This window comes from Scomber japonicus, chromosome 3 (assembly GCF_027409825.1).
Source record: "Scomber japonicus isolate fScoJap1 chromosome 3, fScoJap1.pri, whole genome shotgun sequence".
Classification (NCBI taxonomy): domain Eukaryota; kingdom Metazoa; phylum Chordata; class Actinopteri; order Scombriformes; family Scombridae; genus Scomber; species Scomber japonicus.
In genome coordinates, this window is record NC_070580.1 from 33,555,215 (window position 1) to 33,570,645 (window position 15,431).

At 39.8% G+C, this 15,431-nt stretch overlaps 1 protein-coding gene across 1 annotated transcript in view; it reads left to right on the top strand.

Annotated features, from left to right (window-relative positions):
- Positions 1–15,431, top strand: part of ptprt (protein tyrosine phosphatase receptor type T) — a 470,972-nt gene that overhangs the window by 266,520 nt on the left and 189,021 nt on the right. The window contains exon 13 of the mRNA XM_053315616.1: positions 15,345–15,429. Within this exon, the coding sequence (XP_053171591.1) occupies positions 15,345–15,429 (85 nt within the window). The remainder of the gene's footprint in view (positions 1–15,344; positions 15,430–15,431) is intronic.

A 15,431-nucleotide genomic window follows, 5' to 3' on the forward strand; every position in this document is an offset into this window, starting at 1 on the left:
AATGGACTATATTTAGTGTGAGGCTTTCAAGTCCTTGAGCTGCTGACCCCATTTACTCCGTCACACTGCCTGTTTGGCCTGCAGGGGAATGGCCTGGTATTACTTACACCTGTATATATATATATGTGTGTGTGTGTGTGTGTGTGTGTGTGTGTGTGTGTGTGTGTGTGTGTGTGTGTGTGTGTGTGTGTGTGTGTGTGTGTGTGTGTGTGTGTGTGTGTGTGTGTGTGTGTGTGTGAGTGAGATAGTAATGCAGCTCTACTTTCCCCTTTGTTTGTGTACATCTCTGATATTTGTAACAGCCTAGCATTGTTCAGCTCCACCTTACAACATCTCAAGGTAATAAGAAAGGAGCAAATTGAAGTGTTAAAATGATGAGCGATGTGTATGTGTGGGTGCGTGGAGCTCAGCAGGTGACTCTTTCTCCTCTGGCTGCAATCACTGATTTCACCTGCAATGATATGAGAGTCTTTTATCACTTCGACAATAACAGTGTTTCTCAGAGAAGTATTATTTTGTTTCTTTTACTACAAGAAAATCGTGTTATTGTCAAGTGATGTTTAAAAAGATGTGGGTTTTTTTTTCCCCCTGCAGAAATGTGTTCAGTCACAACTGTTGAATTATAATCAACTTGAAAAGCTTTGTTGTGAAAATATGTGCATTAAAAATAATAAGGGTTATTGTTCTCTGAAGGCAATAAGGTATTTTGATCATCATGTTAAAACAATATGCGTTTAAACTATAGCCGAAAGAGACTCCTATCTCTTTCTAACAAACTGAAAACAACACATTAGCACCAGGGAACACTACAAACCTGCAAAGTGAAGCCATAAAGGTCTTATGGCTGTTAGCATTTCCTTTTAATCTTTTTTGAGTGTTTCATTTGAGCTATTTCTTTTCATATTTTTGGATTGGAGTTTGAAATTATGGTTTATTTTTCTTGCTTCATGATTCATTTGGGCATATCTGAACAATGTAGTTGAAGATTGGTGTGGACTAAAACAACAGTACTGAGAAACTTGTGAGGATGAGGCTTTGGTTTGGTCCCTCATCTACCCTGCCGGACACGAAGAAGAAGACGACAGCTCTGGCCAAAAAATTATAAATGCCACGCTAGTCAACAAATGAACGTTAACCCTGCTAGCCTGCTAATGAACGTTAACCCCGCTAGTCGGCTAATGAACGTTAACCCCACTAGCCGGCTAATAAACATTAACCCCGCTAGCCGGCTAATAAATGTTATCCCCGCTAGCCGGCTAATAAACGTTAGCCCCGCCCCCAGTCCACTGATGTAATCGGTTCCTGCTTTAGACCAACAAAGAGTTGGTGCTCTGGCTCCCGTTCTGAGGCTCGGGGCTGGAGCTTTGGTGGTGGAAAAGCAAAGAACCGGTGCTTAGTCAGGCTCTGGCTCCGAACCAGCACCAGCTCGGTGGAAAAGGGGTATTTGACCCCTAGTGGTAAAGCCCCTGAGTGGCTAAAGGTAAAGGTAAAAATACTTTATTACTTTATTGGCTAGCAATGAGCTGGAGAGACAGTAGAGATCCAACCTGGACTAGCACATTAATGATGTGTTATGGTTCGCCTGGAGTATTTTTTGAGTGAAAACCTTTTTTTTAACACATCATCCACTGATTCAAACAAGAGCAAACAAACTATGAGTCTGAAAACACCCAGAATATTTAAGTTAGACTACTAATATCTCCCTATCCAAATTAGTGTATAATATCAGTTCTCTATGTTGCATTATTACCTGCAACTGTGGTTCCCCAATTTACTTAAACTACTGTAGGATTGTTTGACCTCAGAGATGGACCATTTAAATATTATAACATTTAAGTTGTGTCAGGAAACAAGCTTCTATATCTGTTTAAATGTGACTTTAGCTTAAGCTGTGAATATAAAATCACAAAAAAGGAGAGATATCTAAGTAGACATATTATCTTTTGGAAATCATATTTTTAATCATATTAATCCACTAAAGCATATAACCTGTAAATAGTACAGTTAAATTCATTTATGACTGATTGGCAGCTATTTATAAACATTTTGATTAATTATATTATGTTATTTTCTTGAGGGGGATTTCCTTATGAATATTATTTACTTTTAGTTATTTTATGGAAATTCCTGCTTCTAAAATAATAAGCAAACATACACACACAGGATGCAGATGATGTAATTGTTACTAAACTGAAATGAATAAATAAATAAATAAATGTATATATCAAAGGGAATAAATGAGTGTAGGTCTCTTAAAACACTTCTGAACCCGTAGAAGCAAGACTGCTCTAATCTGTCTGCCAGTAGTCAAAGAGAAGAGGATTATACACCTAGACACACACACACACACACACACACACACACACACACACACACATACACACACACACACACACACACAAAGACGGGGTTAATAGTCAGAGAGGATTATCCAACCATCCAGACCCCAACCCCTACCCTCTGTCTCGTACACACACACACACACACACACACACACACACACACACACACACACACACACACACACACACACACACACACACACACACACACACACAGAGGATTATCTGCTGCACTCTAATCTCTCAGGCACTACTTCCTGCCCTGCGGCCAATCACGGCTCCTCTGCCGTCTCTCTAGCCAATCGCATGCCATTACCAATCACCAGCCAGCTGTTTGTAGTTTTGGCCTGAAGCAGAGAGAGGAACCACTGCGCCTCCCTTGATGTCTTTTCCTGTCAAATGCTCATTTTCATTTTCTAATACCTTCCTTTTCATTTCTGTCTTATTACCTCGGTGCTGAAGCCAGGTCGTCCGCTGCCCTCATTATTTCTTTGTTTCTCTTCTTTATCGCCCCACTTATGCCTCTGCTGAGTTTCTGTGTAATATCCTTTAATATATTTCCACTTCACTGAATGCCTTTAGTGGGAAGAGGGCAATATGTAATTTGAATAAACAAAAAAAGAAACGTTTTTCAACCCTCTATTTTTTTTAATACCACCACAGAAATATTATCAGAGTGCAGTGACTCTGACTTTTTGTCCAATTTCTATCGGTTACAGTCTGGTTACAACAGAAAGGATTTAACCCCTTCCTAACTATAGCGCTAGATAAAAAGCTGTATGATACCTGAATGTAGAATAAATGTTAATATAATAATAGTCCTGTGAGATTATTTATCTGAATGAATGAATGAATGAAATAGCATGGTATTAAAATGAGGGTGAACATTAAAAAAACAACACATTATTCACGTATGAGCCCTTTACATCAACATTATAAAGAAATACCAGGTTTAAAATACACATTTTTTCAACTAGGTGCCCAAATAATGATGGATTGATGGATTTCTGACCTTAAGTCTTTCCCCCTCCACATTGTTTATTGGTGTGTTTAGTTAGTTACCCATCATACAACTCTTATTTGCATATTTGTGGTTATATTATATCATATCTTGCACTGGTTCCAATATATTTAAAACAATATTTAAATATCTCTGTTTACTTTATTGTTCCACCAGGTGGGAAATTTATCTTGGGCTAACGACCTGTACTGCAGCCATTAACAATAAATAAATTAAAACAACCATAAAAGCCATAATACACATGAAGCAATACAGAATATAATAAATGCATAATAAATACATACTCATTGCCACCACCACTACACCTACATCACAGTGCATATACAGTATTTACCATGACATATTGGCAATTAGCATATGAACAGTGCTAATGTTCACCTGATTTTCATTTCCTGGTACAAGCAGAGCAAATATAGATTTGATTTAACCTTCCTGTTGTCCTCGAGTCAAGGAAGGAAGGGAAGGAAGAAGGATGGAAGGAAGGGAGGGAGGAAGAAAGGAAGAAAGGAAGGAAGGATGGGAGGAAGGAAAGCAAGAAAGAAGGGAGGGAAGACAGGTGGGAGGAAGGATGGAAGGATGGAAGGGAGGGAGGGAGGGACAAATGGAAGGAAGGAGGGAAATAAGGGAGGAAGGAAGGAAAGGAAGGAGGAAGGGAGGGAGGAAGGAGGGAGGAAGGGAGAAAGAGAAAGAAGGAAAGGAGATAAGAGAAAGGAAGGAAAGAAAGAGAGAAGGAGGGAGGAAGGACAGACGGAAGGAAGGAAAGAAGGAAGTACTAGTCAAAACAGACAGGGTCAATTTGACCCGAGAAGACGACAGGAAGGTTAAAGGGAAAAAAAGAACGATTTGTACAACATTAATGATTCCTACAACAGGAAGTGAAAACTAAAACATCTAAACTAAACAAACTAAAACATCTTAGGACTGTAACTTTCTGATACAGTAAGAAATCACATAAGACACAAAAAAAGACTTCCAATCTGTGGTGAATAATCATCAGCCGTAGATTTTAACGTATGAGTGAGAGCAGAAGAAGATGTGTAGTCGACATTAGCATCTAGAGGGAGAGTGACCTTCCTGTCACCCGTCTTAACTCGACTGGCAAGAAGTTGCTGTGCGGCTGTCAAACAAGTGTCAATCGGATGCGGATTTAGGCCGTTTCCTGTCAAGCTGTCACCAACGGCAGAGTGATTTTTTCATAGTTCACCTCTTCCTGGGTGAACCAAATTTCCTTTTCCTACCAGAAAGTCTTTGATACTTTAACTTTTAGTCGCAATGAGCTGCCATAGTAGAGAGAAATGCAAGACATGAGCACTTTCCAAAGTACTTGCTCTGCTGTCATTACCCCCCAAAACTCATCGCTCCTCCCTTCAGCCTCTGGACTTCCTGATTGAACAGCCTGATAAAGCCATTGATTCCTCTGTTAGAGATTAACAGCTCAGCTATTTATGAAGCTATGGAGTATTATTGCCATAGTGCTCATCTCTGCATTTCTCTCTCTCTCTCTCTCTCGTGTATATTTATCTCACTGAGAACAATTGTGCTGCCTGGAAAATGTTTATCAGTCTATATTTAGTCCTTCTGTCATTCTTTTCCTTCACTTCTGTTTGCTTATCGAGAGTCGATGAGAACAATGGACGAAGCACGGCTAAGAAACATTACCGGATGATTGTGTGTTGCTATGTCTTTCTACAGTTAAGCCATTTTTTTCTATTGTTAACATGAGAAAAACATGGATGAGGAAAACACCAAAGATCCCATTCATGTATTCATGTGAGCATTTGCACATGTATCAGCATTTATTATAGGATTTCTTTGCATTTACATACATCTCTCTCTCTCTCTCTGTGTGTGTGTGTGTGTGTGTGTGTGTGTGTGTGTGTGTGTGTGTGTGTGTGTGTGTGTGTGAGTATGAGTATGAGTATGAGTATGAGTATGAGTATGAGTATGAGTATGAGTATGAGTATGAGTATGAGTATGAGTATGAGTATGAGTATGAGTATGAGTGTGAGTGTGAGTGTGAGTGTGAGTGTGTGTGTGTGTGTGTGTGTGTGTGTGTGTGTCTGTGTATGTGTGTGTGTGTGTTTGAGAGAGAGAGAGCAGTATTAGCATGTGTGTGTGTTTGCCTTTCTATCCGTAGTGACCCAGAATGTTTTGACATTTTAAAGTCGGGAAGCGAGAGAACAGTCTGTCCCAAATGGGGAAACTTCTAAAAACAGAAATGCTGCAACTTAAAACAATAGGTGTGTACTAAGTTACAGGGCAAAGGCGGGAGGTGTCAGGGTGCATGGTGAGTGGAGCAGAGGAAGAGAAAGATGCTTTTTTATTTTATTTTTTATTTTCTATATTCAGGCTTTATTCTGTATATTGCAACTATATATGGTAAGTGTTACACAATATCTTCCTGTCCTGAATTCATCTTTGGCAGCCGGTTTATTCACTATGTTAGAAACAAGCAGGGAGTTCTGGTCCTCTGAAATGAGGCCACCGCAGAAATAACTTAGAACTGCATTCTATCAAAAGGCCACCAGGGGGCGACCGTCTCTATACAAGTCAATGGAGAATTCACCAACTTCTCACTTGATTTCTAACCTCAGTAAACGTTTTCAAAATGTGTTTATGGTCTCAATCGCTAGTTTAAAGCCTTCTTCAATGCAGTATGATGTTCATTTGTGACATTTTGGCCTCCCTGATTTTATATGTGATGATAAAGCAGGGTATGCATTAGGGCGTGGCTACGTCCTGATTGACAGGTTGATTGACCAATGTCCTCGAGATCTAGCCCTCGCAACCATAGAAACCTCCCCTACTCCGCTCATGGCTCCGCCCATGCCCATATAAGTAGAATCCGTGTTTTTATTTTTCCCAGCATGCACCTGAAATTTTCAAGATGGCGCTGCCCAGATTCGAAGCTATTGGCTTCCGAGCAGCAGTCCACAAACCAATGGGTGACGTCACGGATGTTAAGTCCATTTCTTTTATACAGTCTATGGTTTGAAAGCAGGATTGCAAATGTCAAGGTGCAAAGAGATGGGAAGGATTATGTGTTATGCATATTGGGCCTTGACATATTTAGTCGAGATAGTTTGAAGGTAGGGCATTAGATGTCAACATCCTTGGGAAAAGGCAGTATTATTTATCTTGTATGTGGGAACTTAAGAAAATACAGTTTATGTTTTTGTCTTATTTATGCTTTAGAGGGCAGAGTAGGTGGTCACACAGTGTTTAATGAGCAGGACAGGAAGTGTCAAAAAACAGAGAGAGGATATAAGTGGATTTATGATGGCAGGGGTTTTCCATCTGACTCTGTTTATCCTGTCTTCAGCAAACCTGTGAAGGTGCATTCAAAGGCAGGATAGTGCTTTTTTTTAAAGCTCTGGGGAAGAGATTGTTATTTTAAACATCCAATGCTACAACCTATTATACTATTAGCATTAACAATTAGTACAATTAGCACATTAGTCTACTTTTAAACTTGTCAGAAAGATGTTGACAGTGAAATCATTGGCAAGGTAATTTAATTCAGGGTTAGAGATAATACCAGTAAACACATTTAGATAAAATCACTTTCATCTAATTAGCATATTTTAACAAAAGAGCCTAAATGCAGAACTGTACAAGGTTTATTACCATTATAAAAATGCACAGGGAAGGTTTTCGTATGCTAGATTAAGTAATGAATTTCCACATCAAACAAATGCTTTTCGGGGTATTCAACAGAGTAAAGGAAACCAAGGTTACATGAGACTGAAAGCAAGCCAGAAAAGATTAGTCAAAGGGCAAGAGAAAAAACGAGTGTGCTGCCCATAAAAGTCCAGGGTTAGGAACCATTGGCGATGTGCAAAATTGCTGTGTACTGTAGATGAAATAGATAATGTTTTATAGTCCAGCCCCTGGGCATTGATCTGTATAAATACATAGTAAAAATAATGACTGGAAGGAAGTTTGATCTCGCCAGTTTAGTAAACCACTAATGTTCAGCCCCAGAGTTACTGAATACACTGTGAAAATGAACAGCAGAAAGTTAAGCAGTAACTGAACCCAACTTTATCCATTTATACAGCTGTAATGTGCTTCGGATCAGAGCTTCTAGTAAATGCTTAAAGTGTTGAGAGGGAGTAAACAATTTGACGTTCCATTCAAGTGAACGAAAGACAAATAAAACTGAAGAGAAAAAGCAAATATCTCACATAGTTCCTACTTAATTCAACACCACAGAGGACAGCGGCACTGAGATAGTAAGGAATGAAGGCACCACATATTTTCTAATAAAACAAACAAGTGCACGGGGAATAAAAAATGCTAAATGACAAAAGTGAATTGAAATAGCATTTCTACAGCAGCAATTCCACGATGGCGCCTCATAAACATTGTTTATTTCCATAAAACTTGGCGAGAGCTCAAAAATGCTGCAGCACCGCAGGGCACGCACGCACACACACACACACACACACACACACACACACACACACACACTGCCGCTGAGGTGTGTTTGATGAAGAGAGCTGCTGGGTAAAAACTACAGCTTATAATACTCACCAGCATCAATCTCCTGCATGAACAAATATATGCAAACACACACAGGTGAGATCATACTGAGAGATGCATGAACACCTGCACAGGTACTTAATCATTTACTTATGCTGCATAGATCAGTAATAAGCCATAGACTGTATAGAAGAAATGGACGTAACATCCATGACGTCACCCATTGGTTTGTGGACTGCTGCTCGGAAGCCAATAGTTTCGAATCTAGGCAGCGCCATCTTGAAAATTTGAGGTGCATGCTGGGAAAAATAAAAACACGGATTCTACTTATGTGGGCATGAAGCGGGGCCACGGGCGGAGCGGGGAGGTTGCTATGGTTGCGAGGGCTGGATCTCGAGGACATTGGTCAATCAACCTGTCAATCACGACGTAGCCACGCCCTAATGCATACCCTGCTTTATCGTCACATATAAAATCAGGGAGGCCAAAATGTTCCAAATGAACATCATACTGCATTGAAGAAGGCTTTAAACTAGCGATTGAGACCATAAACACATTTTGAAAACGTTTACTGAGGTTAGAAATCAAGTGAGAAGTTGCTGAATTCTCCATTGACTTGTATAGAGACGGTCGCCCCCTGGTGGCCTTTTGATAGAATGCAGTTCTAAGTTACTTCCATGTTGGCCTCATTTCAGAGGACCGTAACTCCCCGCCTGGCATAAGCCAATAATTTACAAGAATAGAAGAGTTTCTGAAGAAGTGCCTCACCTCTCAGTGTTACACTTGCTTTGTCTTTTTTTAGGAAGACAATAAAAGTAATTATAAATGTCAATAATTCATTAAAAAAAATCAAATTGCTTTCCAATTGTTAAATACATTGAAAGGAAGTGCTGGAGGAGCATTACCACCAGCCGGAGTGTTTTTCCAACCAACCAAAGAGTTGTGTTTACTAATGACTCACAGCCGATCTATAAAGCTGTGGTAAATGATGTGTGAAGTATTTATAAAGCCCCTCGGTTACAACATAAAAAAAACCTTAAAGGATACTTTACTAAAGAGTGCTAGCCTGACATTAATTGTCTTCCCTCTCATTGCCTCACTGAACCGACTATACCTCTGTGTCTTTAATCAAATGCTCTTTCTCACTTTTTATTTGTTGCCTTTTTTCTGCTTCTAATCCTTTTTTCTTTCTTTCTTTTGTATGTTTACTTCCTCTGCCTTACTTATTCAATCACTCTCTCGCTCACACACACACACACACACGCACAGACACACACACACACTGAACACCTTCCCTCCGGTGAGTTATCCCCCACAGACGCACACTCTATTACCCGAGATGCACTGCCCCGCTGCGTGCCTGCCTTTTCATTGGCCAATAAAACAACCTGAACTTTATGGCTCTACCGATTCCAAGTACATCAACTAGAGAGAGAGAGAGGGAGAGAGAGAGAGGGAGAGAGAGGGAGAGGGAGAGGGAGAGAGAGAGAGAGAGAGAGAGAGAGAGAGAGAGAGACAGAGAGAGACAGAGAGAGACAGAGAGAGACAGAGAGAGACAGAGAGAGGAGGGAGGAAAGAGAGAGTACACCTGAGGTTTATGGTTCAAACTCCTCCCTTTAGAGGAAGAGAGAGAGAGGAGGGGGTGAAGAAGGGAAGAAGGAAGAAGATAATCAACACAGGCAAAGAGAGAGAGAGATAGAGAGAGAGAGAAAGAGAGAATAAAGCTCATAAAAATATAGAGAGCCATTCACGTCTTATAAAATAACAGCCATTGATGTGCAAACCAAATCTGCAGCGTAGATGAAATAGGTGATATTTTATTGTTCCAGCCCCTAAGTCCCAGTCTGTATAAATAGCTATTGATTTAACATGTTTTATTCAGCCAGCCAGGCCAACTCTCAGACCTGGGAGACGCCAGCTGCTCGTCGGAAAAACAGGCGAAGCTGAAGCTGCTGCTCTATCAGGAGGCTTTCTGCTGCATTTTACAGCGTTGTCTTCTATTGGCTAAAGGTTTTCCCCCAAGTTGCTCAATCTGAGAGGCGTTTAGCTTGTCTGTCTGTAGCCGGGGAGTTAAGTGCCGAGAAAAGTGGAGGAAGAAGAAGAAGAAGAAATAAGTAAACCGCACTTTCTCAATGCACTTTACAAAAAACATACCGACTGTCATTATCAAGCTAAATGACATCAGATTGCAGACTTTTGTATTTATCGACTTTTTTTCCCCTTTACATATAAATTGGAAGTCATTTTAAGGTTCATATCTTAAGCTATAGGAACGCTGGATTAAAAGGACAATGAAGAAAACAGCATTGTGTCTATTTTTCCTTTATTCTTTATTTATTCTGCGTCCCCTGTTAGCCGTAGCCCTCAAAACATAGACTGAAGTAGCAGATTTCAGAGATATTTGACTGGCTGCTGCTGTTTTGTAAAATGTCCTTGAGTCCTCTAAAAGACGGTGATACATCAGAAGTGAAAATTTAATCCAAACCAGAAATAGGTCTACCCAAGAATACCCAAGAATGGAAAGGTTTATGGGAACTAGGAGATGCAGTATATTGATATCTTATATATCTAAAAGGAAGCAGTTTTTTAAAAAGTAGACTATAGTGTGGACTGATCCTCAGTGTTACATCAAAGAGCAGATCAGCAGTGTTGGGTGTAACACAGTACAGCGTCTACAGTCAGTAATCACATTACAGTTACTAAACAATCAAATACGGCGCTACTTATGTTACATACAGCCTTCAATTATTATGTATAAATTGGGCGGATAAAAAGAATATTCAAATGTGCGTTTCATGCATGCTACCTGACCGCTAATGCTAACACAAAGCTAATAGTGAAAAACTCACAGACCTGCAGTGATGCTCAAGCTGAGTGCATGCAGACCTCAACCGATTTGCAAATCTCCGAAACAAGCTCAGTATAGTACCGATTATTTATATACATATTCATATGTTGTTAATTTTTAGTAAACATATTTATTATATATTTTTAATTTAGCACCTGGACCTGAGCACTGTGTTTCGTTTTTTTCCCCCAAGTTCCTTGGTGAAAGAAATGACAATAAAATGAGTCTGAGTCTGACGATGATAGTGAACAGACTATATAATATATGAAATATAATATAATAGATAATAGTAGAGGACGGTTGTCATTAAACAGGAACACTTTAGTGAGCTATCTGGCTTGAGTTATGTGTAATATATTACATTGTTTTGAGTAACAACCCCAACAATGTAAATCAGTGATACTCACCTAAAACCACATCACACAAACTGGACTCTTATCTTGATCATACTGTAGCTTCAGTTACACAGTCAACCTGTACTTTGGGTTTCCAGCATGCTACTATCTCACTATTAATGTGGAGCCAGAACATCTACATGTGCTTTTTACATCCTGTGTTGTGCCTTCTGTGCACAGGGAGCGGACACCAATCATTGGCCCTGTCCAATCAGTGGCAGCTTAGCAACCTACAGAAGGTCCACTTCCTGTCAGCAGCAGCAGCAGCAGAGTCGCCTCCACACCACATTATATTTGTTCTTTGTTTTCTTTCGTTTCATGTAGTTCAGTTTTGACTCGTTCGTGTTACTTCCTGGAGCCAGATCATCATTTCTTTTCGTTTACCCTCAACCAAGTGTTTGCTCGCTCTCTCTCTCTCTCTCTCTCTCTCTCTCTCTCTCCTCTCTCTCTCTCTCTCTCTCTCTCTCTCGTCTTTCTCTCATACTCGTAAACCCGGTGACACATTCACACATCAGCCCTCCAGCCTGCAGGGCTCTGGTTGAAGTGAGGCACACAGCTGTCAGTGCTTTTGATTTAAATCCGCAAATGGAGCGACGAAGGGCCCGAGCCGACGTCCACGAATGTGAAGTGCTAGAGATTCCTCCTCCTCCTCCTCTTCCTCCTCCCACCACCTCAACCCAAAAAAACAACAAAACTCACACCACCTCCAGCCTCTGAGCAACCTATTTACACAAAACATCCAAATACATCACTTGTTATCACACTGTGGAGATGTTCTCTTGCTTCCTCTCTCTCTCTCTCTCTCTCTCTCTCTCTCTCTCTCTCTGTCTCTCTCTCTCGCTCCCTCTCTCTCTCTCTCTCTCTCTCTCGCGCTCTCTCTATCTCTCTCGCCCTTTCTTGCTCAGTCTATCAGCTTCACTTTGGCTTCTTTATTCTTTCTTTTTCACTCCATCAGTCTCCATTTCTTTTTTCCACTTTTTTGACTTTATCGCTATTTGTCTCACTTTTTTTTTTTTTATATCTCCTTCTCTCCTCTCCATTACAATTCCTTTCTTTCTAATCCAATGTGCTTTGTCTCTATGGTATTTTTTTATTATTAACAAAACATCTAATGAGACTAAATATGAGCTTCTCGTCTCGCTTCCTGTTTTCAATTCAGTGTTCTTTACTCGGGTGTAAACTTGAGAACAATATTAGAAATTATAACATATTTAAAGATTATTAGTTTTTACATTAAATTACCCCCCCCTTTCTTTCTGAAACCTCTATTGTATAAGTGTGTGCTTATATGAGTTTATATGTGAACCTTGAAGCACTCACACATTCATTACAGCTTCTCTCTTTCATTCTTACTTCCTGCCTCACTTCAGCTCTTTATTTTTTCTATGAATTCATTTCAAAGCAGAAAAAAATAGTAAAGACTCACTTCAATCAATATGATGAGGAAGTTATATCATCTATAATTTGTTTCCATTGTTAAAAATGCCCTTTATAATCTGACTGACACACTCATATTCACATTTACAGTACTTTTTTAAATATATTTGTATATGTGAGTCTCTTTCTAGAGTCTAGTCTCAGCTGTCCAACTTTTAAACCACAACTTAATTGACTCCGGTTTTAAAAAATCGAACCCTAGTCTTTCAGCTTTTTGAAGTCAATCCGAGAAACAGACTGATCAGACGTCTATTGTTTTGTCTCGTTGCTATTTGATGTCCGAATAATCGGCTGAAGCTACGAGGCGTTAAGGACCTTCAAGTCGGATATAAGGAGTGCTGAAGATGAGCGAGAGAGATATCAAGCTCGGGGTTTTTGAAGCTCAGTTTCTCATTAATTCTTGTTCTGTATCTCAGTCTTGTCTTGTCTTTTAAGCTTTATCTCAGCCCCTTTGTGGATCTCAGTGTAACAGGGGATATGGACATATGGGGAAAGGAAAAGGATGAGAGGTGTAACAAAGCTCCTCAGCTGAATTCAGCTAGGAGACATGAGGACTGTACATGGTTTAGATCCTAGAATAATGCTTTCTGTGTTGTTGGTGTTATATCTGCATGCATCTCTGCTCATTATACTCAAGATAGAAATAATTAGATTAGATTTGGATTGCATTTGGTGCACATGGCAATCTCTCTATATAAGTGTTTGTTGATTATTTGGCGGAAAAATCTGAATCTGGATTTATCGGAGCTCCATTTCTGCAGGTGGGAAAGTTTGGTAGCTGTCAGTCAGATGTAAAGTGTATCTCTGGTCATTATACTCAGGCAAGATAGAAAGAATAGAAAATAAGATTTGGATTGCATTTGGTGGGCACATGTTGATTATTTGGCCTGGACCTGAATCTGGATTTATGGGAGCTCCACTGTGGGAAAGTTTGGTAGCTGTCAGTCAGATGTAAAGTACTTCCATCATATTCTGTTTTGTCAAGAAGTCAAATAACAGGAGCCATGAACTTTTCTAGAGGCTCCAGCTTTGCAAGTTGCAGAATAACTTTGCATTGGTGGAGCATTACTTGAGGTCTTTGCTCCTGGTTCATTCATATTGTCTGACTTCATATGTCTATTTTTTTTCATTCTCCTTCTCTACATCCCTCACTTGTTCTCTCTCCATGCATCTGCACTTTATGTACCTTTTTTTCATTTTGAGTCTGAAAGACAAACTGAAATGCCCTCAGAGATCCAGAAACACACACACACACACACACACACACACACACACACACACACATACACAGTACAAGTGCTGAAGTGTGTTTGGGGTTGAATTGCTATTAATGTGTTTTTTTTCCCACCAGTCAATACTCTTTTGTACTGACTGTCATTCACAATGACAGCTGTCCCCTGGAGTTCTCTCTCTATGTGTGTTTGTGTGTGTGTGTGCGTGGTGTGTGTGTGTGTGTGTGTGTTAGATGTTGTATGTATGTTTCTGTGAAAGGGGCCGGGACCAATTATCCTCAGCTCCCATTTGGCAGCTTTCATGAAAGATAATTACTTATGACCAAAAGATGGGTCTCTCTCTCTCTCTCTCTCTCTCTCTCTCTCTCTCTCTCTCTCTCTCTCTCTCTCTCTCTCTCTCTCTCTCTCCTCTCTCTCCTTCTCTCTCTCTCTCTCTCTCTCTCTCCTCTCTCTCTCTCTCTCTCTCTCTCTCTCTCTCTCTCTCTCTCTCTCTCTGTCTCTCTCTCTCCATGCATGTGTGCAGTCATTGACAGTTGTGCAGTGTGGAAACTGGCCAGCGGCAACATTACGACATACAGTGCATTGACATTTCTTTTAGCAGAAGAACTATTGTTGTGCTTCTGCCAGTTTTGTAGCCACGGGTCAATTTTGCTCAATTTGTTCCAGTCTCAAAGTGGAGATCATGCGGTGAAGCGCAGACCTGTCGAAAAAAGCCAACAACACTTTAAAATCTAAAATTGATTTGTATGACTTTTTAACAGACCATTTAGTAACAGATGGTCAATTTGTTGGATTTGCTCCATGTGACAGAGGACAGGGGACAGAGGACAGAGGACAGAGGAGAGAGGAAGTGGTTTCGGGGTCAGACTCTGAAGCTTACTATTTTCATTTGGATTGTTTATCCTAATAAATGAATTTAAAAAAACACATATTACAAACTGAAAATGGACTCAAAGGTACACAGATAGGCTTAAATATTGAGTTTAACGAGGGAGATAGATGAGGTGAGCAATGCATTAGTCTTCAATTAGTAGAATAATATGTTTGAATCACAGGAATTCAGTTTAATTAACTGCAGAATAAAAAGAAATGTCTTAATATAAGTTAGTTTTATCTATTACAAATGTTAGATAACATGATGAATAAAAGGCAACAAAGATATGAAATCATCTTGAGTAAAACATAAAGAAATAAAACTGCACTAAACAACATTTTTCATATAAACAAAGGATGAAATTTGTAACATCAGATTAGTCACTTGAGCGATAAACCCACAGAGAGTTATCATGACTCAGCAGTTTTCTTAATAACAACATATTTCAGCCTATAAATGTTTTTTTTACTTCATTATTATCTCAGTTAAACATTTAGCAGCTGAAGAATCAAATAGTTTCCAAATCAATATATACTAAGCTATGATATCCTAATTTACTCTATGCTATGCTATGCTATGCTATGCTATGCTATGCTATGCTATGCTATGCTATGCTATGCTAAGCTAAGCTAACTTGAACCCAAGCAATCTACATTACATCCAATCCTGAAAGTGTGTTGATCTGTTTCCTGTTTCCTGTCCGCCTGCAGATTACCTACAAGGCCCTGAGCTCATTGGACCCCAGCGCTGATTTGACGACCCAGAGAGGAAGGGTGTTCAAGCTGCGGAACGAGACC